The sequence below is a fragment of the Condylura cristata genome, unplaced genomic scaffold (assembly GCF_000260355.1).
Source record: "Condylura cristata isolate star-nosed mole 26May11 unplaced genomic scaffold, ConCri1.0 scaffold00017, whole genome shotgun sequence".
In the NCBI taxonomy this organism is placed as follows: Eukaryota; Metazoa; Chordata; class Mammalia; order Eulipotyphla; family Talpidae; genus Condylura; species Condylura cristata.
Genome location: NW_004567118.1, coordinates 2,174,128 through 2,200,832, shown reverse-complemented (window position 1 = coordinate 2,200,832; position 26,705 = coordinate 2,174,128). Strand labels below are relative to the sequence as shown.

At 54.5% G+C, this 26,705-nt stretch overlaps 1 protein-coding gene across 1 annotated transcript; it reads right to left on the bottom strand.

Annotated features, from left to right (window-relative positions):
• Positions 1-291: 291 nt before the first annotated feature.
• Positions 292-26,590, bottom strand: MPP3 (membrane protein, palmitoylated 3 (MAGUK p55 subfamily member 3)). The gene is made up of 19 exons (XM_004684109.2): positions 26,520-26,590; positions 25,771-25,831; positions 25,473-25,591; positions 25,147-25,224; positions 24,283-24,363; positions 23,934-24,071; positions 20,510-20,591; positions 19,380-19,465; positions 17,842-17,916; positions 14,605-14,801; positions 13,133-13,197; positions 11,864-11,884; positions 11,191-11,232; positions 9,990-10,154; positions 9,800-9,880; positions 7,932-8,025; positions 7,655-7,763; positions 6,295-6,417; positions 292-755 (listed from the first exon to the last, which is right to left on the bottom strand). The coding sequence occupies exons 2-19, from the start codon at positions 25,793-25,795 to the stop codon at positions 579-581; spliced, it is 1,758 nt and encodes a 585-aa protein (XP_004684166.1). The 5' UTR covers positions 25,796-25,831; positions 26,520-26,590; the 3' UTR covers positions 292-578.
• Positions 26,591-26,705: the final 115 nt, after the last annotated feature.

The following is a 26,705-nucleotide window of genomic DNA, read 5'->3' as shown; positions in this document are numbered from 1 at the left end:
TGTGTCTGCCTCTTCCCTAAGTCTGCGCATGCTCACGCTTTTGAAAGGTAAAGAACCAATTTTCTGCATTGTCAGACACTCATTTTAAATTAAAAAATTTTAAATCAATATTTTGATGCTGAAGGCAGGGGAACTTTCCATTGCATGGAAAACCCTCTGGGGTAAAACAACTCCGCTTCCCACAAAAGCAGACAAACGAAGGGTCACTCCTTAAGGCCTAAACCGAACGTCTCTGCAAATCAGACTGTAAAGATGCCCCCATCAACACCCCCAAAAGACAGTGGCTACTTACTTTGGTATAAACAATCAGGGTCCACTTGCCTGCGACACTTTAATGAATGAAATGTGTTACTTTGTGAGACGCCCCTTCTTCACTGGGTTTTCTGCTCCAAAGGGGCCCAGTGAAAAGCAACAGACAAAACCAACAACAAGCAAGCTTCCCACTTAAACTCTTCTTGATGATGGAGTTCATGGCAAATGCTGTTCCTTCCCACGCTGGAAAGCCTTCATGGTAACTTGGGAGGGCTGGACTGGGTGGTCTTCTGGGTCCTCTCCAACCTGGACGGTCTAGGGTCGAGTCACCTGACCCAACTGACGGGGACCCAGTGAGTGTCCTTGCTCAGCTCCTCCAGCAGCACTGTGAGCTGGCCATGTGCGGCCTGGAGGTCCTCGCTCACCAGCACGGCGTCCACCAGGTGCCCGTAATGCTGGTCTATGAAGGCGGCGGAGGCGACCATCTCCTGCTGCTCCTCGTCCTGCAAGGAAAGGGGCGGTTCTGGAGCACTGGGGTGTGGATCCCAAATGAGCAGCCCACAGCCTTTGCTGTGGGTCGAGTTCCCAACTTTCCTCATTGTGAAGTGGTGTGTGGATGACTCTGGCTCATTAAAAGCCAAACGCATACACAACAACTGTGCCTGACGGTACCCAGCAAACTCCCCGCGACAGTTACTGAGCATGAGCACTGTTCATGCATTCAGTCACAGGACATGTTTGAGAACCTGAAGGGCAGAGCTCTGGGGGATGCGGATTATGAGCACATATACATAAAATCACAATTCCTGTCCCAAAGACATAGTATTACTGTGTTGCGGAATAATTTGATGAAATAATTACAAGATGTAAATAATATGAACTGTATGAAAGTAAGCACTTCAGACACATCTGAAGCTGTCTCACGTTAAATGGGACTTCAATAAAAATAAAAGCAAAGCAAGCATTTTCTGGCTTAATGGGGGAGGTGAGGGAGAGTGAAGTCACTTTCATGTCTGCGGAAGACTTGGACACTGATAATGTAGAACTCAATTCTTTGCATTTCCTCATACCAGGGCCAAATTCCAGCACAGTAGAATTATTTAAGAAAGTGCTGGGACAACCCCGGTCAAATCTCCCACTTCCTGAGGCCGCCTGCTGTCTTCATTAGATTACGTTCCTGGCTCAGGTGGAGACAGCCGAGAATTTCTCCTTCATCCAACCACACAGGGTTTGCGTCGCCATCAAAAGAATCTCTAACAGGATTCAAGGGGTTGCCTGACAGTTGGGTTTGGTAAGAAATGGAAAGTAGCAGATTAAAGTAAAATTACGAAACCGAAGCTGGCACTGCCCTCTCTCCCCTGTCTATCCTTCCCATCCTCTGTTGTCTTCTGTCCTCCACTCTGGGCGTCAGTGTTTATATGCTGCTACGGAAGGGGAGGAGGCCTGTCCTTTCCGGAAGAACTCCACATTCCACAACCTTCTCTTCTCTTCCGTCACCATCAAACCAGATTAGGAAGAGCATCTGCAGCTTCAGAAGGTCTGTTCTGCAGGGCTAGGGAGGTTTTTGCATGTTGCTACAAAGAACCCAGAGGAGGCCTGGAGGTACTTTCTTCTCTGCTCTCCTCCACTTGGAGCAGAAAAACTACATCAGCTTGGGAGAAGGTCCTCCACTCGGAATAGAACCTGGCAGGGGTTCTGTCACTCTCAAAAACATCTGACGCCCCAGCCCTGGCTCCTCCACCACCCCTTGCACACACCTCCTGGAGCACGGGAGGCTGCTCCTGGAATTCCCTCCTCCTCGCACCTTTCCTGCTCACCCTTAGCCACTTGAAGGAACATTTTTGCCACTAAGTACCTCGACCTTCCTATTATTTGTATCCTGAAAAGCTCTCTAATGGAGTTTAAATGTGGGGCATTTGTTTTGCAGCCTCAAGTTCTCTGAAGTCTTTTCTTGGCCTCTGAAGATGGAGCTCACCCCCTTGCAGGAGTCACAGTCACAAACTGCACACAGGAGAGACGCCCCCCACACGCGGCCCCAGGCCCACACTGGACCAGCAGAAGCCCACTGACATGGGGGCAGCAAGCTGATGCAGAGACAATGCCCAAATTGTGTTGATGCCGCAGGCTCCCGGGCTTGGGACGTGGGTGCCACACAGCAGACAAACACTGAAGGTCACCCGAAATTCAGGCTTTGACGAGATTTCTCCAACAGGGTCTGGGTTCTGCCTACGCCCATCCAAATCGGGGAAAGGGTCCGTGTTAGCCCTACTTACAACCACCCAGGATCCCTGGGAGCAGAGCCAGCAGCTGCATTTTAAAGGCCCCCTGTGAGCCTGGTGCCTTCTCATGCTGAGAATGACGCCCGACGCCCGTTTCAGGGAAGTGGGGCACCCACAATTGGCGGGTGAACTGAAAAGACAAGAAAAGTGCACTGCTTGCCCGCCTGCCGGGAATATCCCAGAGGAGCTGGAACCGGTGGAGGTGCCGGTCAGGGGAAGTCACGGGGAACAGTTCTGCTTCTCTGGACAAGACAACCATGGGCTGGAGGAAGTTCTGACTCCCTCCAAACGGCGACTTCTGGGGACCTGAGAACTTGATAGAATGTTCTTTGTGTCCTAGGACTTATTCTAGGCTCTTCTTCTCCCTTATGTCTTCTTGGCTCTTTTTTCAAATGTCATTGCCTCCTGATGACTAAATTCTTTTAACCCTAAAATAATTGTTAAAAAAAAATAGCAGAACAGGGCCCTCCTGCTGGCGCAACAGGTTTAAGTGCAGCACTGCGAAGCTATCACAGCCCCTGTGGCACGAGTTCGATCCCCAGCAAGGGAGCTGACCCACAGGGAGCAGCAGACCCCACCTGTCTCAGCTGCTGCTCCCCTCAGCGGTGTATTTCGGAACAGGCAGAACATCTGCCTGTTGCTCCCCACTCTGTCTGTGGTGAATCTTCTCACCCCCTGGAGCTCTGGCCTGTACCCCAGTTCTGATGCATAAATACATAAATCTTAAAAAAAAAAAAAAAAAGAAATGAAAGTGGACAAGGGACTTAAGTATACACCTATAAATCCTTAAACTAGAGGAGTAAATTTTATGATCTTGGACTAGACAATGCTTTCTCAAATATGATAGCAAAAATATCAGTGAAAAAGAAAAAACTAGATACATCAGACTTCCTTAAAATTTTTAAATTTTGTGCTTAATAGGCCATATCAGAAAAATAAAAAAACAACTATCATCTATCAACTATCGTCTATCATCAACTATCATCTATCCATCATCTAGCTGATAAGGGCCTTCTGAAATCCAAGCTATATAAAGAATTCTTACCACTCGAGAATAAAAAGATGAATAATCCAATTTAAAATGTCCAAAGTGACAGACATTTCTCTAAAGATATACAAATGGCCAATAAACACAAGAGGCTAAATATTATTAGTCATTAGGGAAATGCAAATTAAAACCACAGTGAGCTGTCGCTTAACAACACTGGCTGTTTATAATCAAAAAGACATACAATGGGTGCTGACGAAGAGGCAGAGATTTGGGCTCTGAATGGGCGGTGTGAGGGGAAAATGGCGCAGCTGCTGTGGAAGAACGTCGGAGCAAGAAACAATCAGAGCGTGATCAGCAGTTACTCAGCAATTTCACACCTAGGTATATGACCGCGAGAAATGAAACACCTTCACAGGGAAATCTGTACACAAATGTTCACAGCAGCATCATTCATAATAGCTAAAAAAGTAGCTATTAATGTTCATTGATTGATAAATAAACAAAACATGGTCCTCTATACATGGGCTATCATTGAGTTGTAAAAAAGGGTGAAGGGTCTCCCTGGTGGCTCAAGGGAGTCTCAGCTCTATGAAGCAGCCACTACAGCGGGAGTTCGATCCCTGGTCAGGGAGCTGACCAACATGACGCGGCAGACCTCTCCTGACCTGCCCACTGCTCCCCTCAGCAGTGTACTTCGTCCATCTGCCTGTTCTGCTCCTCGCTCTGTCTCTGGTGAATTCTCTCACCCCCCACCCTACCTCTGGCCTGTACCCCAGCTCTTACATGCATAAATATTGAAATTGAACCTTAAAGAAAAAATAATGAAAACCTGATCCAGGAATAAACCCTAAAAGCATTAATTAAAAGAAGCCAAATACTGAAAGATACCTATTTATGATTCCGATGACACAAATGTTTAGGACAAATGAGTCCAGGATAAAACAGACCAATGGTTACATGAAGTAGGAAGGGGCCTGGGGAATGGAGGAGGGGAAATTCTAATGGGCTCCGGGTTCCTACTGGGGTTGATGAATGTGTGCCAAACCTATGAAACCAGTGGGGAAGTGGGTCCAGTGGGTACTCTGGGTGCCCTGGTGGTGGGTGTGGTGTAGAAGCCTGCATCTGAGGAGGTGTGACCCTAAACCTCTGAATCACATACAGTCTTGTAAAAAAATTATTGACATTTCTACTAAAAAGTTAAGATTTCAGGGCCCCCCTGAAGTTGGTGGTGCAATGAGTTAAGGTGCTGCACTTTGAAGCTGCCAGAAGCCCCTGCAGCACAAGTTCGATCCCCAGCCAGGGAGGTGACCCCCATGGTGCAGCAGACCTCTCCTGTCTCGCCCACCACTCCCCACAGCAGCGTACTTCCTCAATCTGCCTGTTCTGTTCCCCGCTCTGTCTCTGGTGAAGCCTCTCACTGCCTCTGCGCGTCTGGCCTGTACCCCAGCTCTGTATGCACAAATAAATAAATCTTCAAAAAAATTTTAGATTTCAATGAATCAACAGTTAGAACAACACTCTTAAAACCAAATACTCTGGGCTAAATAATAGCCAACCACTGCCATTTTGACAGTTTTGGTTAAAATATTTTTAGCTAATGAAGAACAAAATATGTTTTGTACATTCATGACATATGTAATTTAAGCAAAAAATAAAAAAACCAAGCTGATTTTGGTGATGAATGCACAATTCTATGAATACACCATTGTATAACTTAAACACATGAATTGTGTGGTCCATGAATATTACCTCAATGAAGGTGCTAATCCCTACCACCAAAGGGGGAAAATACTGGAAAACAAAATCAAGTCTTGAGCTCACTACTGAGGGAGAATTGATTTTAGCCTCTTTTGTATGTGACACAAACTTAGAATCATACCTTGCTGTTTTCATTTAACATTTTATTGCATTTGGCTATATCATCGACCATTCCTGAGACATGTGATTGTGCTGGGCTATATAATATTCCATTCCATATGGGGAATGTCGTACCAAGCCTGGCTATTGGACACTTAGGTTGTTTCTGATTTTGCTTTATCAGTATCATGTTCCCAGAGTTCTGGGAGGGGGAGACAGCTAATGTTCTCTCTTGCCATCACTGAGTAATTAGTAGGTGTGAACAACCACAACACGGAACTGGTACCAACGAAGCTTGCACCCTGGGGGAGATGCAACAGAACCTCCCTCAGATGGAACTCGCCGTGCTGGACAGCAAGCAGTGTCTACACTGGAGCTGGGTTTTTTGACTCCCCCACAACAACTGCCAGCACATCCTCTCACTGACCCCGTTTAGAACCAGAAAAGATGAGTCACCGGGCCCTGTCTCCTAGGAGGACTGTGCCGGGTATCACGTTTCTTAGTGGAAACTCCTGCCACCAACTTGGCTAAACAAGGACTCTATGACACTTAAGCAGAAGTTCATTTAGAAACACATCAGATGAGCTCATCTTCTTGTTTTAGAAATGGATTAAGGCAACCTCATTTGAGGGCCCGGAGAATGGCCTTGGTGTTTCAATTTTAAAATAGCTTAGGAGTTCCGCAGATCCATGTGGCTCGGAGGTCCCCTGTGTGCCCTTTATTCCCTGGGAGGGAGCAGAGGATGATGGGCCGGAACCAGCCCAGCCCTGCCCGAATGGGCAGCCCCTCTGGACACGTGACCCCTTAATTCTCACCGGTAGGCAAAATGGAAAGACGATCTCCAGCAGAAGGTACAGGCCCTTCACTCCCTGGAATGGGCTTCTTCAGAAAAGAGATAACCAACTTGAAACTTACAAGCGGGGCTGTTGCGTCCTCGCCAGCTGGGGCCGTGGGGGACGTCTTCCTTGTCTCCTGAAGGGCAGGCTTTACAAATATGACGTAGGGCTTGAAGTCTGAGGTCCTCAGTTGTTTCAGCGCCTGAGAAAGCAAGTTCAGAGTATGAGAGACTTCGGAAATCTGCCATACAGAAGATGCTCTTCAAATGCCAACGCTAATGCTGTGTGCGCTCCATCCCATAACCTCCACACGGCACTCAGTCGCCTGACAGCAGGCTTCCACTGGGCAGCCTGGAGGCCCATTCACCAAGGATGGGGGTGGGGAGGGAGTTCCCAAAGTCACCGCTCAGTGGCACCACTGCTCAGACCCTGGAGCTCTAATTATCTGTGCAAATAAAATTCTGAAATTTAAATTTTTCATTTTGACTCTTAATGCCCAGCAGCCCCAGTGAGTGAGGGATTTCCTGTACAGACACAGGGTGCTTTTCTGAAATCGGCTTCAAGCAAACTTCTATATATCAAAGCCTACCCTGTACCATAGAAATCAGGCATCTGGTTCCATCATGGCGGGGCCGGGGAGGGGGATTCCCAGGCTGAGTTCAAAGCTCAGAAGTTTTCCTCAAAGATAAGGCTAAAAAGATGCTCACGGGCCCTCCCTGGAGGTGCAGCGGGTTAGGACGCAGCACTGTGAGCCGCCTGCAGGCCGCAGCCGCTTCAGTGCGAGTTCCATCCCCGCCCTGGAGGTGACCACATGGCATGGCAGACCTCTCCTGACCCGCCCACTGCTCCCCTCAGCAGTGTACTTCCTCGACTTGCCTGTTCTGCTCCCCACTCTCTCTGGTGAAACCTCTCACTGCCCCCTACATGTCTGGCTTGTTGTACCCCAGTTCTGTATGAATAAATAAATAAATCTTTAAAAAAAAGATGCTCACACAGGATGCAGGTGTGCAGAGCAGGAAAGGGACCTGCAGCTTGCCACAGGCCACCTTCCTCCCTCCCTCTCCTTCGGGCCGCCCCCCCACCCCTCCCTCCGTGATGTGCTAAGCCACAGAGCTCACTTGTCCTGTAAGGGGAGGGGCGAGGGACTGAGAACCGAGCCTAGGCCTCTACCCTCACTGCCCCGTGCCCTGACTGCCACGTCACCAACGACCTGCCCGGCCACCTCTGCAGCGTGACTTTCTCTACCCACGTGCCACTGTCCCAGGTCTGTGGGCCACCAGGAGGGTCCACATACTCCCACCATACATGACTGCAGTTTGAGGGATCAACGCTTTCATTAGCTTCTTTAAGGGAAACCCAAGGTGCTCTGTGTGAAACGCACAAGCCCCTCATGCATAAACCCTGCAAACAAGAAATGCCCGGCTGGTCCAGGAACTCACGTCTGGCTCCACGTCCACCAAACAAACTTTGTTTTTGGCCATCACGGCCTGAATGGCCTCCAGGCTGGTGCCATAGAGATTTTCCTTGTATTCACCATGCTCCAGGAACCTAAAACACCACCAGGGGGAGAGGCCGTGAGCTCCCTGGCTTGCCTAACTCAGCGCAGAAGATGAGCAGACTTCTCTCCCGCTGCCCGCACGCATTCTGGAACCCTCCCTGCAGGTGCAACGGGAGACTGGCGATGCCAGGGGCCACCCCACCCACCCACACCCATACTTGTTGTGATGCAAGTCGGCCTCAAAGGCTTGCTTGGAGACAAAGTGGTATTCCACCCCTTCCTTCTCGTGGCTCTTCCGAGGCCTGGTGGTGTCTTTGAAAGAAAGGTCAGGGAAAGAGGTCAGGTCACGGAGAGCAAGTGCAGCAGCACACCTGTGTCCTCTTTCCTTTCAGACGGTCACGGCTGGCTTGTGACAAATCAGCCACCTCCTACGTGCGCCAGACACATCCCAGGTTCACACGAACCTGTGACGGCAGCCGGAGGGAGGTCAAGCCGCTGCCAGCCCCACAGTGGGTAAGCAGGGCCAGGTCTGCCTCCTGCCGAGCGTGGGCCTTTGACCACTCTGCTAAGCGGCCTCTGTGCTTTTAGAGACACGCTGAAGGGGCCTTTTATTTCCAGCCTTGTTTCCTGAAGCAAAGGGGCACACTACAACCCCCTCTGACTGCACGCTTTTCATTCTTTTCTGTTTGCTTGCTTTGGTATATCCACAGCCACCTCTCTGACCAGTGCTTTGAACTGTTAGACACCAACTGATACATGAGGAACACTTTAAATGCATGGATAGCATCCTCGCCACCCACTCACATCGCCCCGCCACCGCTGTCCATTCCAACCTACAGGTTCCTGACTCTGCCACACTGGGTCACACCGTGTCCCTTCACACACGCTGCTGCCTCTGCACAGAAATGCTTCCTTCTTTCTCTTAGCAGAAAGCAACCATTTACTCTTCAAAACCCAGCATAAAAGCCACTGTCTCCGGAAAGTCTTCCCTGACTCTCCTCGTTCCAAAACCAAAGCAGAACAGCTACGCATCTGCGGAGCACCCAACAGCAGGGAGGCTGACCATTTGGGATCCCTTCCCGGGGGTCCTCTGGGCCTCTGAAGGACCCGCGTATGAGTAACTTCCACGTGTCCTGTGTCAGGCACCTGCAGTCTGGAAGGCCACGGCCTCTGAAGCCAGCCTGCTGCAGGGGTACCGTCCTAATGGCCTCTCCAAGGCCCTTTCTTCTCCCCAACCCAAACACTACAGAAAGGATCTACAAGATGATTCTGATAACCCACAGACTCGGGGCTCTGAGTCTGGGTGCCCAGGCCCAGGTGAGGCGTCTGATAAATGAAGGGCTTGGTAGTTGCCTATTCTAGAACACGCTGGAAAGATCCATTACTGCCACTGCAATGTCCCTTCTCAGTGGCCACCAGGTGCCCACCCTGCATCCCCCTAAGGCCAGAGGGACAAAGAGTGAGTCCCGGAGAAGAAAGGGAAGCCAAGAGCAGAAAGTGGTAGGTAGCAGGGAAGAGTCTGTTACTGGGGCCAGTCTGGTGAAGAACGGGCCCAGGGCAGGCGGGAAGGGTTTGAATATGGGGTGACATCAAGCATGACACTGAACCTCTCCAAGCCTCCGAGTCTTCCTCTAACCTCTTCTCAGGGTTACGGGAGTAACTGCACATAAAGCTCTTGGGGTCATACCTAGCACCCTTCATCTTTCTTATCACAACCATAAGCAGGAACCCCCCGCGCTGGATCCCAGCAGAGCGGCTGCCTCTGCCCAGCCACCCCGCCAGGCTGGACCGACCCAAGGGGGCTCCCAGGCAATATTGCCCAGCTGGCTCTCCGGCCTCCCTGACCTGCTCCCTTACCCAAGAGGAATGCAGGGGCCGCCTTGTGGGAGGCCCCTGGTGTCGGGCTGAGGTTGCACACAACGTGCTCTGGACTCACCTCCCACCCAGGGGGGAGCTCGGCAAATGGCCTTCAGCTTCTGCCTCCGGGGGTCCTAGTGGACATCATGCCTAGGGTCCATGATCTTCCCATAGGAGACAGTGTCTCAAACCACACACACACACACACACACACACACGGCCTCCTTACGTGGAACAGCGACACCAAAGTGCTGTGGGTTCTCAGCCACCACCTTTTGCTTCAGTTCATGCAGTCGGGCTCCCAGAGACCCTGGAGAAAAGAGCGAAGACTGACCAGGGAGCAGGGACCCTGCTGAGTGCCCTCCTCCCCACTCCAAGGCAGGAAACGAGCCCCCGCCTGCAACGCCAACGTCACCTACCGATCAGAACCACCAGGCGGGGCCGCTCACCCGGCTGGTGCTGGTACCTCGTCACCTCCTCGTAGGTCAGCAGCTCTGGAGACTCAGCTACTGAGGACATTTTCCCCTCCTGCGGGCTGCCCACTCTCTCCCGACGGCCCAGCCGGAAGCTCCTCCGAAGACCAGCTGGGCGGAAGAGCAGGGGGGCACTGAGGCTTGTATCCTGGGATCTCCGAGTAAACTGCCTCTACCTGGCCAGGCCTGGAGGTGGGACTGTGCCCCACTCGCCTCTCCAGTGGGACACACATGAATACGATGAAAGGGCCCCCATCTGGCACCCAACAGTTAGGGGTCAAGGTCACGGCTCCACATGGCATCAACTCACCTTGGGCAAGTCATCACCACTCTGAGCCTCAGTTCCCTCATCTGTGAAATGGGAATACACATCTACAAACGCAAGGTGTGGTCTGGATCCTGGGGGAGTGTTCTAAAGGATATTCCTGAGACACCAGCAAAGTTTCATATGAACAGCTTGCTGGACGCCAGGACTGTAGGCCTGGGAAATCCCCAGATAACTGGTAATTGCCCTGGGCTGGAAACAGAATGTCCTTGTCCTTTGGGAATGATACACACTGAGATATTTGGGGGTGAAGGGGCATGACGGCTACAATTCACTCTCACACGATTCGCAGAGGATATGGCAAAAGGAAATGCAAATAAAGCAAACCCAGCAAAACGCCAGCTGGTGAATCTGGGTGTAAAGTCTGAGGGAGTTCTCTGTGAATTTACAACTTTCAGTAAGTCTGAAATAACATTAAAATGAAAAGTCAAAACTTCATCCCTAAGACCGCTGAAGATGAACCAGGACAGAAGCCGTGAAGGTGCCCTGGGGGCTGGTGAAGGGCACTGCTGTTTGGTGGCGAGAACATTCCCGAGCCACTGCTCAGGCAGCAACAGTAATGCAGCAGGTGGCCCACGGCCTGTTCCTGCAGGGCTCTGCTCCCAGTGGCTGCGTGAAACTGGGACAGGCGGCTCCAAGGCCTGGGCAGGTCAAATCTCCTCAGGCTGGCAGAGACCTTGGGGGAAATGTGGGTGCCCAGGCTCAGATGCTCCTGAAAGATTCTTGGGGCTCAGGTCGTAGAGCTCTATCTCTCCCTGAGAACCCAAGGTGGACTGTGCCCAGGTAGAGGGAGGGGCTTGGGGGCCAGTGTTCACTACTCACCCACGTAGTGCCCTCTGAAGTACCCCTCACAGTCACAGGTCTCTGGGAAGCAAAGAGAGAGGGCACTGAGGTGGACATGAGCCATCATAGACGTGCGTCCCAGCCCACAGGTACCCGGGCATGGAGGGCCAGTCTGAGTCCCCCCCAGACTGTGTCCTGTGGGACTCAGGAGAAACCCTATGTTCTAGCCACCCCAGAAAAACAGGTTCTTCTCATTTGTTCAGTTCTCCACGCCTAGGCCCCGAGAGCCTTTCTAGGTCCTGCGGGGGGCTGGGGCCACTGGGCCCCATTTCAGCCTCCTTGAGTTAGGGTCTGTGAGAAAGGACAGATGGAGCCCTTGCCCTGCCCCACCCTCGCCTCCTGCCTCCTACCCAGCCTGCTCACACGCCAGCCCAGCTAAAGCCGGGGGATAGCAGGCACATGGCAGGCGGGGCCCTGAGTGCCAGGCTGGCAGACAGGGAGGGGCTCGTGCCCAGCACCTCTGCAGCCTCAAGGAACAGGCCCCTCTGGCCGGCAGAGCAGGCAGAGAGGCAGAGCCAGAGAGGCAGAGAGGCCAGAGAGGCACAGCCAGCCCCGACCCCGGGGTGGGGCGGGGGGAGGAACAAGCCCCTCCAGCCCCAGCCTGCAGAAACGGGGTCTGCACGTGAGCAGAGGGGATGAGCACCAGGCCTACCTTTGTCACAAGGCTGATCATCTGCGGTTTGCACAAAAGACAGATGGAGCAGCGTTAGTGGAGGGGAACCCGGAGGCGCTGAGGCTGAGGCGGCCGTGGCCTCGTGTGTGTGAGAAGCCCTCCATCTGCCCCCTCTCCCTTTCCTCCAACAAGCCCGTGATCTGAGCTCTGGTGCGTTAAACCCAGCCATGCTCTAATTAGCCTCCCCATGAATGTCTCATTGGCGGCCAAAGCAAACCGGCCGCTGCGGCATCAGAGCCTGCAGGCCGGCTTACTCAGCGCCCTTCCGAGCAAGGCTGGCAGGGTAACTGGCAGCGGCCCCCAAGCCCCGGGAGCTGCTTGCTCTGGGACGCCGGCAGGGACCAGGACCTGCTCTTTTTTGCTGGGGCTTGAGATCCACCAGGGTGGCCCAGAGGGCAGGCGAACGGTGCACCCGCTACTTGGTGTCCTTTGGGGGAGTTCGCTTGGTTCCAAGATCTGCGCCCCCCCCCCTTCGGCCAGACGGGCCACGGCAGGGGCAGCCTTCCCTCCATTCTGGACTCCAACCCAGGGGCTCTGCCCACAGGCCCTTGGAAAATCTGGCCCCAATTCATTCCCACAACCCCCACTGTCCATTTGGAAAGGAGGATGCCCCACCTCCACTTCACTGGGCTGCTTCCCGAAAGGTAAAGAGCACGCAGGCGGCTTCCAGATAAAGCCAGGATATTCCGCGAATAAGCGACCAACAACTCCTTAGTGTATCTCAAATACTGCACAAATATACTCCTAGTAAACTCCCATTTTCTTTAAAATGAAATTTCAATATAACCAGCACCCTTCATTTTTATTTGCCAAAGTTGGCTGCACAGAGGTGCAGGTTCACACACAACCATCTCCGTTCCATTTCCACTCCCTTCCAGCATCCGAGCTTCTTACATGATCAGGGTCAGAGAGGCCCTGGGAATCTAAGAAAAGCTGTGACCTTTCCCAGACAACACACACACACACACACACACAGGTTGGCATTTCGAGAAGTGTTAACTTGCCCCCCAGTGTCATCTGAGGGCCCCAAACATAGAAGTTTGGGGACTAAGTCTCCAGGGACCAAGCCCCCCAGACCCGCCCCATCGCCCCTCCTCAGGCCTCTCCACCCACCCCTCGTCCTCTAAAGCCCGTGAGCTCAGACAGGGCCCACGCTGCCCCCTCCAGCCAGCGCGTTTCTTCCCACCGAAGTCCCCACGTCCACGTCTCAGTCCCTCCCTGAGGCGCCAACCTCATCCTTCTACTCACAGGGGGGCTTCTTGAGGCTGGGGGGACTGGGCAGGGTGCCTGTGGCTCTCCGGTAGCTGAGTCGTCTGCAGAGACACAAGGGGGTGGGCAGGACTGTGAGTTGGGCCAGAGAACCATTGAGAGGGAAACTCCTGGAAACACAAGGAAACCCAGGCTGGCTCTCACAGGTGGGCACCGCCTGACACCCCGAGGGCCCCAAGGGCCTCACAGGCAGAGGCCACTTTCACAGGGGCTCAGTGGTTCACAAGGTGCAAGTGGGTCTCTTGCTCGGAAGAGGCTTGCCCAGGCCCAGCGGTCACTCACAGGATCCAGCCCGGTGCCCGAGGTCGCCTGGTGCTCATTTTCCTGTGACTGATTCTCAAGGAAGGGCCCTTCTCCACTCTCACCCGGCCTACCCAGCCCTGAGGAAGCTGGGAAACAGAAGAAGGACGTGCAAGAGAAGCCGAGGTGGGTGACCGCTTCACTCCCTTCTCCCGGCAACGAGCTCAGCCTGGCACATCATCTAATACGGTTTAGAGAGGCAGCTTCCGAGGCCTGCTCCGAGCTGAGAAAACACCCATGGGCCCCAGACATGTCTGTGTGCCTGAAACTCCGCTGTGAGGGCAGCAGCAGTTCTCAAACCGCAGCAGTTGAGGATCAGCTGGAGCATCTACTACAGGACAGATCTCAGAGCCGGCCCTGAGCCGACTCAGCAGGCCTGGGGCTTCTCGAACAAGTGCCCGGGGATGCCCACACACCTGCTTGGCCTGGCACAACCTCACAAGGGTCACTGAGACCCTGAGTTCCCGCAGGCCACACCCGGAAGATGTGATAAGGGCTGCAAGCCTCAGGGCAGGTGACGCAGTCCTAACTGCTATGCTATGTCACTTCTGGGAAACTACCCTAAGGCCACAGCCGGATAAGAGGAAGATCCACATGCAACGTGATCATCACAGCCGTGTGGCAGGGAGGCATTGGAGACGACTGAGGAGCAGGGCTCCCGAAGGGAGTGAGACTGCTCAGCTGAGAGGAAATGCCTCCTGCCCCTAAAGCCTGTCTCCTGGAAAACATTACACAGCCACAAAAGTCACATAGTAAAGAACCGGAAACAATGTGGGAAACACTAATGCTGAAAAGGTGAAGTTAGGAAAAAAGCCAGGCCTCACATTCACAGGAAGGGAAATGAACTGTGCTGTTCAGACGCTCGCGAGACTGGGTGCTTCCTCTGCCTCATCCTCTCTGTACTTTTCTACTTTCTTTCTCAGTGTTTTCTAGGCATGTATTTATTATACAGGACACGTTAATCTAAGGGCACCAATTTCCAGATATTTACTTAAGTCACAAACGGCCGTCACACAGTTACAGTCAACAAGAACTAACCTGCGGGCATTTGATGCTCCCTTCAGGGAGCGGACTCAGTGCGCAGAGCTTTGGCCACTTGTTGGCCTCTGACCACTCCAGGACCACCCGTCTGCCCACACACCTGGACCCACCTTTCCTGGAACTGCTTGGAGGGGATGAGGCCTGCTCGCAGGTTGGTGTCCCCCACTCGCTTGGCCTGCCACCACGTGGGGTCGTCCTGGCTCACCACCTCCAGCACCTGCCTGCGCTGGAAGGGCAGGCCGGCCTCCTGGCAGGGAATGGCCCGGTCCTCCTGAGGGCTGTAGTGGAACAGGGCCCGCATGAACACCTGCAGAGGGTAGGCACAGCTGTGTCCACACTGTGCCCGAGGCCATGGGTACAGTGACAACCACAGCAGGCTTGAGAACAGCAAGCTCACTGGAACACACACCGTTAGCATTCTTGCTGGTCTTCAGCCATCTGGGGCTGGTGGCCACCTTGCTGGTGGCACAGGGGTTAAAATCTCAGCATCATCAAGCTATGCAGCCCCTACAGCAAGAGTTCGATCCCCAGCCAGGGAGCTGACCCACATGGCGCAGCAGACCTCTCCTGTCTCCCCGCTGCTCCCCTCAGCAGTGCAGTACAGTATATCTGCCTGTTTGCTCCCTACTCTGTCTCTGGCAAGTCCTCTTACCCCACCACCCCTTGCACCTCTGGCCCGCACCCCAGTTCTCATATGCAAAAATAAATAAAAATAATTCTAAAAAAAAGAATCAGAATAGATGGGCCCATGCCTGAATCTGTCCTTCCCACTTAAACATTCCTTATTTACCTGATGTGTTGTGCTTCTAGCATAACAACCTAACATACCCCAGCGATGAGTCAGGTTACAGAAAGGGAAGGCAAGCAGAGATGGAACCCAAGTTAATTTTAATACACCTCCTAGCAAACCTGCAGTCATCAGTTAAATAAGCAATCTAGATGTTTCAGAAGAACACATTATCAACAGAACTACAATTACTGGTTCTTCCCCCTCTGTGGTGGGTGACACCCACACTTTCTAAGCTCAATGCCATCTTATCTGTCACATACTTGGCCAAACCCCAACTCTGTCCCCCAGGTCACCCCTTAAAGAAGACAGTGAGAAGACGCAGCGGTTTTCACATGGCCTCTTCTATAATTCAGTGGCATGAATTTATTTTATCTATTCTATTTCCAGACCACTGACTGGCAAGGTTCAATTACTTTAGCAGCAAACAGGAAAAAAGAATGGCAAAAGGTTTCCTAGACAGATCCAAATCAGATTAGATTGGGACCAGAAAAGATTCGGTTAGAGGGAAGTTAAGAACTTTCTAGTAATGGACTGTGAAGACAGGTGCCCTCACCCAGCCACAGGTATTACTGGGGTACCAGGCACTCACGGAAACTAGAATCTTAAGTGGCCAGCCCACCTCCACATGGCGCAAGGAGACATATTCAGGAAGCTGGGCTTAGAGGCAGGCAATCCTTCTGCCCTTCAGAAAAAGCAAGTTTGCCTTGCATCAAGGTAGAACCACAGAAGTGAAGAACCTTTTGACAGGCAGGAGTCCCCGCACCCTGAGGCTCAGTTGAAGGGCGCAAAGAAACAGCAAAGATTATTTCTTCATTTGCTCTGAAAGAACAACATCATACGACACTGTCTGTTGTTGCTCTCCATCACCAGACATTTACTGACATCCACTCAGTGCCAGGCTCCGCACGGCGCTTTCCTCACGCTCTGAGCGCCAGGAGGCCGGGGCCACCTTCTCGGGCATCCGCCATGTCTCTTCCCATCCCCTGATGCAAAGGGCCTAATTCATCACATTCCACTTTCTGCCCTGGCAGCCAGGGGTGCCGGTCCCAATCCTGATATCATAGTAGTGGCCTCTCCCACCCACTCTCTCAGCACCTCAGCTGGGTTTTTTAACCTCTCACCAGGCTCTTAGCAAGGCCTCCAACCAGGTGTCCTGCCTCCAGCCCCCCCAAGCCACTCCCCACCCTGTGGCGAACTTTGTAAAACAAATAGGACTGCCATCTTTCCTCTTAAAAGACAAAGCCCTCCCTGGTGGCGCAGCGGGTTAAAGCACAGCACTAAGAAGCTAACGCCACTGCAGCATGAGTTCGATCCCCGCCCCAGAGCTGACCCACATGGTGGGGCAGACCCCTCCTGACCCGCCCGCTGCTCCCCCTCAGCAGTGTGTTTCACTTGATCCACCTGTTCTGCTCCCCACTCTGTCTCTGGTGAATCCTCTCACCGCCCCTGCACCTCTGGCCTGTATCCCAGTTCTGTATGCATAAATAAATAAATCTTTTTAAAAAAAGAAGCCACCAAATGCCTTTAAGAGCTTCTCACCATCTATGGGGTGCCCCTTGGGAAGGGGGAGCCTCTCACACCCTCAGGGCCTTACCATTTCAGGGCTTCCAGCTGCCAGCACCTGCATCTGTTTGCCAAGCCGCGGGGGTTCTGCTCGCCCCAATGCAGCGGGTGGGCATGGATGCCCCAGTGGCAGCAGCTGGCGATATACCCCCAGGCTCGGGGTGGGATGACAGAACCCTGCCAACAGGGCCTTGTTCTCGGGCAGGATTAGGCTCTGGGGGCCACAGCACAGCGTGCCGACACGCCCCTGCTACACCGGTGGCCTTCCCTCCCCGCCGGGACCCTGCTATTTCCCAGAGTCACCTCCAAGTAAACCCTTTGCCCTCGAATCCTTGTCTCAGGGTTGGCTCCTGAGACCCCACACTAAGCAGATTACATGAAAACCCCTAGCAAGGCGCTGAGGCCCCTGAGAAGACAGCCCGGCCGCGCCTCCCAGTAGCACCCTACCCAGAGCCTCCATGCCGACCTGCCACCCGCCTCTTCTGCACCAGGGAAGTCCTCTTCCAGCGCCCTGTGTGACGCCTTCCAAGGTGCATTAACTCTGCACTGATCTTCCCAAAGCACTGAGCACGCAGCAAAGGACTTGCTCCCCGGCCTCCGCTCTGAACTAGGCATCCAAGAAGCTACGGATGGTCGCTACGGATGGTCTCTGTCTGTCTAGCATCTGGCGGGCGCCTGGCACAGAGGGGCCCGAGGAGGCAGGCTCACAAAGAATTCGACAAACGGCAGTCACTGAATTGGGCCCAAAGCAAGCACATTTGGTACCTCCTCCTCCTCTTCATGGCCCTGGTTTTTCTATTTTAATTAAAATAACCTCGTCTTTTATTAGTAAGTTACATCAAAGCCGGTGTAGAAAGAGACGGGGTACAAATAAGTGAGTCACCCGGTGACGGAATGAGGTTCTCCACTGAGCACGCAGGCCGAGGACCAGACTCCAGACCTCTTCCTGGGGGGGCCCCCTCCCCCACCTCAGGCTGTACCCCCACTCCCATACCTTACTCTCCTTTAAGCGGTCCTCCTCCTGGGTGGCTGGGATGATTTTCAGGGTGATGGACCCCTGGGACTGTGCCTGGAGAGAGAACACAGGTGGCGAGCATCGTCCAGATCACTCCGTGAGCTGGTCTCACTTCCCGTCTGCAAACTCACACCCAGGAGGCCACACAGACACGGCCTCCGCATGGCCCTCACTTCCTGGTGGCTCCTGGCTGGATCCACTACAGCAAAACTCAGAAACTAAGTATATGAACTTTAAGATTTTTTTTTATATACATACAAAAACTGGGGTGTAGGCCAGAGATGCGGGTTACGGGTGTGTGAGAGGATTCACCCGAGACAGAGTGGGGCGCAGAACAGGCAGATGGACTGAAATCCACTGCTGAGGGAGCAGCGGGGAGCCAGGAGAGGTCTGCTGTGCCCTGTGGGTCACTCCCTGGCCGGGGATCAGACTCAGGCTGCAGGGGCTGGCAGCAGCTTGATAGTGCCAAGACTTTAAAGCCTGCACCACCAGGAAGGCCCAAATATTTGAACTTTTACAAGGAAAAAGGACAAAAGATTTTAGATGGGAAGCCAATGAATTCCAACTGTCCATCCTCCTGCCCGCAAGAGCTGCCCTTCTTTCTTTTCTCAGGGGTCATTTAGAGTAATTCGGCTTCATTTTCGTCCTTCCTGCCTAAGTTGGGGCCGGTTCCCACTCAGTACTACCCTCTTCGCTTCCATCTTCCCCCAAGGGGTATTCCCATCTCAGGCCTTTCAGGGACTCCCCTTCTCTCTCTCTGAGAGAGACCCAACACCCCACAGGTGACCCACAGGAAGAAAGCTGGCAGCCCAGGACACGGCTCGCCAATGGACCCCAGAGCCCCTGCACACAGACGGCTGGGCAAGGACCAGGGAAAGGGCAGGCAGACTCGGGGGGGGGGGGGTTGGGGGAGGTCCTTAAAGAGCTGGCCTCCACTCTTCAGATCTCATCCTCTCCGCCCCCTCTGCCCCCCACACCATCAGAAGTTAGTGTCATGTCGGGAGAGGACGACTGAGGACGCCTGAGGACAGAGGACAAAAATGTGACTGGGGCTTTTCACAACCTCAGTTTGAATTCCAATTCCCGGAATAGACTCAGGAGGCAGCTTCTGTCCCAAGTTTAATTCCCCAGAATCTCCTTAGAGAGAGAAGTACTGGATCCTTCTCCAGATGTTTACATCCATGGTAACCACATATCAGATGAGGGGGAGGGACTTGCTGGGGTGCACAGCGAGAAAGCGCAGAGGCAGCTTCCAGTTCCATATTCCTCAGCCCTGTGGAAAGGGCTTTGGAAAAGGCCCCTCTGAGTCCTCAGGAAAGGGGGGGGGGGGTCCGGGGCAGCTGTGCTTAGTGAGGGTCCAGGTGGGCAGGAGGCCCGCCCTCCCCTGCCCCCCAGGTACACTCTAAGGCCGTGGTCTGCAGCCTCCTCATGAAGACAGGGAGACAAACCAGCATGTCCCCTGACTCCAGGGAGCACCCTGTTTTGACTCCAGAGCCCCAGCCCCGGGCAGCACGGACCAGAATCTGGCTGATCTCGTCGGGCCGCTTGTGCAGGACGGCGATGCCATTCACCTCACGGAGCTCGTCGCCCACGTGCACCAGGCCTAGGAGACAAGGGCGGCGGTCAGCACGGGCAGCAGCACTGGGCACCGCTGGGCCCGCTGAAGAGCCAGCCCAGGTGGACTCGAGGCCGAAGACCACGGCTGGGCCTGGCCCAACTGAGTCCCTGCAGGTGCCAGGCGCTCACAGGCACTCCGGGGGACCCCCACGTACCAACGGGCAGCTGGGAGTGAGAAGAATGATGCTGCTTGCCCAAGGCCACGCTGCTGAGAAGTCCAAGAGCCAGCACTGAAATGCGGCTACTTGGCCCTAGAAAGCCTGTTCTTCCTGCTCTAACCTCTGCTTCTTCAAAAACACCCTTAACGCTTTACCTTCCTGGGTTTACAGACACACTCTGAGAATGTCCTTCTCCAACCGTAACCAGGAAACTAAAGGCGCCAGGGAAGATGTCATCAGACTCACACCAGTCAGTCGGCCTCTGCCTTAGTGACAAGCGACGAGTGTCTGGCTGCTGGTGGCAGCAGCGAGACACCAGGAGCTGGCGAGGAGTACAGAACCCCCCCCAAGACCTCGGAGTCAGAATCTGCATTTGCAGAAGGTGCTGTGCACATTTCAGCTCTCTCACTGGGGTTTGAGGGTCCTGGTCCAGCCTTGCTCACGCGATGCCCCAACTGCCCGGGCGACGCCCTCCTACGCCAGGACGCCTAGCCTGCGTCCAATCGTTCTTGTCCTCCGGGATAAGAACACTCTGTTGCTAGCAGCGGGGTGTCTGGAAAGGCTGTGCCTGCACCTCAGTTAGGAGCCACCGGCACACGCAGGTGATCTGCTTTACCCCACCCCGAGACCACAGGCTAAGCCAGTGCACCAGCTCTTCTGACCACCCCCCAAAGTACCCTGTGGCTGGGATGTTTTCAAATGGTTACAATTTCTAACCAGCTTCGGAAAAGGGAGAGAATTCCAGGCCCCTTTCCCAGAATGCAAAGCACATGCCAAACAGGGGACCAGCCAGGAGGAGGAAGGTTCGGGGGGGGCAATGGCCAGCACCTTGGGGGACAATGGCCGGCGGGGCCGGCACTGATGGCACTCACCGCTCCGGTCTGCTGCACCCCCTCGCATGATCCGGGCCACCACAACGGCCCCCGAGTGCTCATCCCTCCGGATGGTGGCACCCTGCATGGGAGGACATCAGGCTCCTAGGAAGCAGCTCCGAGCCTCAGACCCTGCGCCCTCCCTCCCTCTCCCTGCCCAGAGGGCCCATCCGTGGGGACCTGCGCAACTAAGGGTGCAAAGACAGACATCTCACACCAGTGCCATGCAGCGCTTTACAGTTTGCAAAGCACAGTGCCACTGTGACCGCCTCAGGGTAGAGATGAGGGCTGGAACTCAGAGAAGGCAGCCTCCTCAAGGTCACCGGCTGGTGAGAAAAGCTTTTTGTGATGCCAGTGTTTTCTCCATCCTGTCACTGCCCCATCCTCTTGCAAGACAATTAATGAGGAGAGGACGTGTCTGCAAATTCTCCACCTGCCTTGCACCGGTCACGGGGTTACCAAGCCCACGAGGCCGTCTGCTGTTGCCGAGGGGAACCAATTATGGCCCAGTCGGAGCTTCAGGACTAGGACTCGGCCCTGCAGCACAGCAGAGATGATGTCTGGGATGAGAAAGGCACTAATGAGCCCACAGCTGGACTGTGTGGGTCAGGACAGCAGCGGGGAAGAGCCAAGCTCGGCAGCTGGGCAGCCCTGGGTTTGAATCCGCGCTGCCATTTACTAGCAGGACGCTCAGCAAGGAAGCCTCTTGTCTCTCCCACCCGGGCTCCTCTGGGGTGCGGGCTGCAAGGGTGATGGTGGGGAGTCCATCAGATGGTGCAGGCAGGGGGCAGCACACAGCAAGCGCCCCGTAAATGCTACCCATTCACACTGGCTGTGCCCAAGCACTGGCACACCTATCAGCCTCACCCCGGTCACCCACCTGAATGTAAGGTAACTAATGCGGGAAAGAGGAGCTAAGAGCCCCCGGCTTCCGCTGCCAGACCTTCGAACTTCCCCGCATCTCTGCCCAGCCCTTCCGCCTTTCTGCCAGCTCAGCAGAGGGTTTCCTGCTGGTCCCCAGACCCTCCCCTTTCCCTCTTCCATTCTCAATGTCACCTCTCTACTGGGTTCTTCTCCTAGTCCTAAAAATATGATCAAGTCTCTCCCAGCATTAAATGCCTGCACCCCCGTCAGGCAGCACCAGCTGGGCTTCTCTGGGGCAAGCAAGCATCTTAAAGATGCCGCGTGCATCTCTAAAAGGTACCCAGGTGGCTCCCTGGTGGCGCAGGGGGTTAAGTCCCAGATTCATAAAGCACAGACTGGCTTCCCACCCTCAACCTCAAAGGCACCAGGCGAAGCCCCAGCCACGAAGCCCCAGCCACCTGCCGGGTGCCAGTCCCCCGCCACCCCCGTCTTCTCTCCTCTGATCTCCTGTCTGACTCTGCTTACTCTCCCTCTGGAATTCTCTTAGTATGGGCCTGGAGACACCTGCCTTTCCCAGTTCTTCTTAATGACAATTCATCTTTGCTGACTTCCCCTCTGTGTAGCTTTTTATTTAAAAAAAAAAAATTATTTATTTGTACATATGGGGTATAGGCCAGAGGTTTGGGGAGGGGGTGAGAGGATCCACCAGAGACAGAGTGGGGAGCAGATCAGGCAGACTGACTGAAATACACTGCTGAGGGGAGCAGTGGGGAGACAGGAGATGTTTGTTGCGCCATGTGGGTCAGCTCCCTGGTTGGGGATCAAACTTGTGCTGCAGTGGCTGTGGACAGTCTTATAAAGCTGGAACTTAAGCCTCTGAGCCACCAGGGAGGCACCCGTGTCCCTTTTCAAAGATGATTAAAGGGCCAGGATTTCTGTCTCATTCTGAATACTCCTTACCCAGGAGGTCCCAAGCCTAGTTCTACCCAGCTGCTGGCAGCACCCAAGTCTGCATCTCTGGATACCTAACCTACCTCTTGCAAGCCTCTTGAATTCCATACGCCCTAAGCTCCTTCTAATCCCCGTGCTTGGTAATGGCCCCAGGGTGACACAGTTGTTGTAGCTGAATACCTGGTCACTATCCTGGGTGCCCCCCAGACACCCATCCAAAGCCAGACAGTCACACGGTGACATTAAATTTATTTCTGCGCCATCCTGAATTTTTCCATATTTCCACAGGCTAGGTCAGCCTCTGTTTTTGAAGCTCATCTATCTGATCCCACCCTCAAATCAGTCCTCTGCTTCTGACGTCAGCCTCCAAGCCACTTTCTGCTTGGCAGGCTAGGCACCCTCTCTAAGGCAGGCACCTAACCACCTTGTTTCTTATGCAAAACCTTACTACCCTCCGGGTCAAGCCATGCATGGACAATCAGGGTCTTTCCAAGGTCCCACTGTTCTGGCCTGGCCTCTGCAGCTCCTGCCACCCAACTGGACTGATGTCCACACCAGGCCGCTCGGTGTCCCTGCATACACTGTGCTGTTGACCTTGCCATGGCTTTGCTCCAGCAGTTCTGCTGCATAGAATGCTTCCCTCTCCTTCTGAAAACTCCTGCTCCTCTTTTAGGAATTCAACTTGGGATCACCCCTTCCAGGAAACCTCTGGTCACTGCCTCCTGTAAACCCAGAGGGTAAGGACTATGTTTTCATCATCTAAAGTGTCTGCACCCAACACTGGGCCTGGCACCCAGAAGGGCCCATAACACACTAGCCAAGTCCATGGCTGTCTGCCTTTCTGAACACGAGGAAACAGAGGCAGGGGCGAGATCCCTATCTGTGAGCAGAGCAGTTCATGCGAGGTCATTCGGTGAAAGTTGAGAAGAATGGCAGTGGAGTGTTCTCTGCCGCAAGCGCTCAGCTCCGCACTTCCACCGTTTCCCTCCAACTAATAAACAGCCCCGCAATTCTGCCTGCTAAGTCAATGCTGAACCAGGACACAGCCGATAACCATCTGTCAGGGAGGGAGGTGGATGCCCCGTGCTTCCTCAGTGTTGAGAGCAGGAATTGGCAAACTGTTTCCGTAAAGGGCCAAATGCAAACATCTTAGGCCTTGTGGGCGACAGGGTCTTCACTGCAGCTACTCAGCTCTGCCACCCCATGTAGAGGCAGCCACGAGAGATGTGTAAAGCAAGGCCTGGCTGTGCGCCAACAAGCCTTTACTCACTCAAACTGCCAGGAGACTAGGTTTGGTTGGAGACCATGGTTTTTGCCAACTTCTGGCTCGGAGCACAATGACTAGGATGGCCCCAGACAGGTGCGCGGGTCACTAACTGCTCAAAGGAGCTGGGCTCCGTGGGAGGCTGTGCCCAGCCAGAGAGAGGGGTACCCTGTACCCGGCCTGACAAAGGGATACCCTGCACAGAAAGTGTTGCAGGGATTAGAGGCCACCCTGACAAAGCTGCCCTCACTCACGCTGAACATTGCAGGAAGGCTCCTGCCTGGCTTTCTGGGTGCAAGTGGGATTCAGTGAGAGGATGGGGGAAGAAAAGTGGGTACCACATACCAGGGGTTCCTTGTTCTTCACCAAACGGACAATCTTTACTGATTCTTCATCAAAATCCTCATCAATGTTATCGGGCAGAGGGGGGAGGACAGGGTCGAAATTCTTCTGGGCAACCGTGTCATGCACCATGAGCATGGCCTGCGGGAAATTGAGAGAAGAGGGGCTGGCACGCTCCCAGGGTCAGGGCCACTTTGGGGTCTTGGTCGGGTCAGAGAAAGCCACCCCACACACAGGCGCTAGGAGCCTTGGCCAGCAGTCTCCTCTCCTCGGTCTCACCGCAAGAGCTGCCTCCTGCCCCCACCCCAGGAGACACAAGACGCGTGGGTGGGCAGGGACTGCAGCAGACTACCCTGAGGTGGGGGGTGGACAGCAGCTGGAGCAGTTCCCTCTCGTCGCTGCGCACGGAGGTGGCCTGCAGCTCCTCCATCACCTGCAGGGGGTGAGACAGAACAGCTGCGGGTGCGTCCAGGGCGCTCCCTAAGCCTCAGGCCCTAGAGCCCTCCTGCAACTGTGACAACACCCAGGGGTGCTCTGGGTCCGGGCACTCGGCACTACACTATTTTACTGACAAGGAAACTGGGGCTCAGAGCGGTGGCGTGATTTGTTTAAGGTCACAGAGCTAGCAGCCGAGGCAGTCTGGGCCTGGGAGCCTGGCAAGCTAACACGACCCTGACGCACCCCACAGTGGCGAAGGCACGGGGTGCACCCAGGGCTGCCAGCCCTTTTCCTGGGACTAGGTGAATCAGTTAAAGAGCTGGCCTCAGCAATCAACCCGACATTGCAATGCAGAAGACAGGTCCACAAGTAGTGAGAAATCTGTGTACTTTTCAAAAATGAGCATCAGGAGCCAGTCAGCAGGCCTGACCTTGACCTCAGATCCACTGTGCTTGTCTGAGCTGCTCATACTGCCAGTCCTCAGCAGGCTGGCAACTGCTGGTCTCATCCCAGCACTCTCATTTCACAGCCGGGGAAACAGACTTTCTCAAGAACACACAGTTAGTGGGTGTCACCATGTTGCCATGTCCCCAGCCCAGTCCAAGGCTCGTGCATCCCTCCCTGCCAACTAAGACACCCAGGGAGAAGGAGGGAAAGACAAAGGGACACCTCTTCACCGCTGGCTGCTGGTCTCCAGAGTCCCCTGGCTAAGCAAAGGTGACAAAGCAAGACTGGGTGGGGGATGAGGCCGACGGGGCAAAGGAAAACCTGGGCTTACGTCCTCGGCGAGGGCCACCGCGCTGTGCAGCACCGGGGTGGGGCTCTGCGTCTCGTAGTAGCGAAGCTTCTCATGAATCTGCAAAGACAAGCTGGTCTCAGGCTGGACCTCCCCCGCCAGCTGCCCGGGTGTGCCCTGGGGACCACACGGCCCCTCATAACCACGGGGCACCAACGGCTACAGATTGCCCACCGGTGGGCAGCATGCAAGAGAGCCCTGCACAGTGGACTCTGAAGACCTTCGTGGGGCAGGGACTGGCTAGGCGGACCCCACGGGCCGTCGGTTACCAGGAAACACCTCTCCAGCTGGCAGGAAACGGGGCTTACCTTCATCAAGTAGCTGAGGCTTTTTTCACTGAAAACATCCCTCAGGAAACCCAACTCTTCCCTGTGGTTGCAGTCAGGTCTGAGCCGAGAGGTGAGCAGTGCCAGGGTCTCGTGCAAGCCTGCGGACAGAGTCGGAGAAACAGCAGAGCAGACGCATCATCACACACTTCCGGCCTCAGACATCACTTCGGCCCGCTGCCTGGACATTCTCGTGGGCTTGGAGGCGGGGCTGCTCTTTCCGCCCGGGGCTGCCCACAGACTCTTATCTCCAGGGGTGCTGGGGAGAAGGGACGCGCACCTGAGTCCTCGGACAGCACCGGCATGTCTCCTGGTCAGGTCCCCAGCTCTGCCTGTGGGTTCTGGGAGAAAGGGTGGGATGAGGAGAATGAAGTTCCACCAAGCATGTCCACTCAACTGCGATTACAGTGTCTGGGACTAGTTTGGGGACGGAGGAGAGGGAACAAATAATACTTTGCTCATTTTTTTTCCCCAGAGAAAGTAAAGAAAACTAAGATTTGCTGCATGGCTCCGACGTGCTAAGAACAGACACTAACATTCCCGCCTTACTGGAGAACAAGAGAGACCTGACGGATTACAGTAACCTGCAGGGCAGAACCAGCCTACCCTTGCAGGCTGGTCTCTGAAACCGGGTGGCCCCCGCCTGACACTTCTCCCCGCAGAGGCCTGGCTCTAATCCCTTGCCTGGCACACCCTCAACAAGTATCTGGCGGGCCTGAAGCGCCCTCCTTCCACCATCGCCAATCCCCAACCTGAAGGCGACCCCCCAGAAGAGGAGACGGAGCAGTAAGCAGCAGGCTTCTGCTATGCAAGAGTGGGAACCTCATCTCTCCGGGCAAATCCCCCCCGCAATGTGCTCAGTAGCACGTGCACCTCAGAAAGTCCTCCTTGAGGGACAAGGAGAGTCATGATTCATTCATTCTGCAAACATGGAGCCGGGCCCCACTGCGCCCGAGCACCGTGACACCAAGACGCCTACGAAAGGTACCGGCCCACCAGCCGCCGCCCGCCCCTCTGCGCCGGACTCACCGCCTGGCTCCTACTTGTGCCCCCCACTCTCCCCGGCGGCCGAGCGCAGACTCCAACTCGCTCTGGGAAGGCACCTGTGGGACGAACGGGGCGCGCGGCTGGGAAGGGGCGAGCCAGGGGAACGCAGGGCACCGTCTCGCCGGGGGCCGAGCGGCCGGAAAAGAGCCGGGCGCATGCGGGGGTGGG

Coding starts and splice junctions, on each gene's coding strand:
- MPP3 (XM_004684109.2), bottom strand. CDS start 25,795: ATGCCGGTGCTGTCCGAGGACTCAG. Junction 25,225..25,472: donor GCCTCAGCTACTTGATGAAG/GTAAGCCCCGTT, acceptor TTGTCTTTGCAG/ATTCATGAGAAGCTTCGCTA. Junction 20,592..23,933: donor TGAAGAACAAGGAACCCCTG/GTATGTGGTACC, acceptor CCTCCCATGCAG/GGTGCCACCATCCGGAGGGA.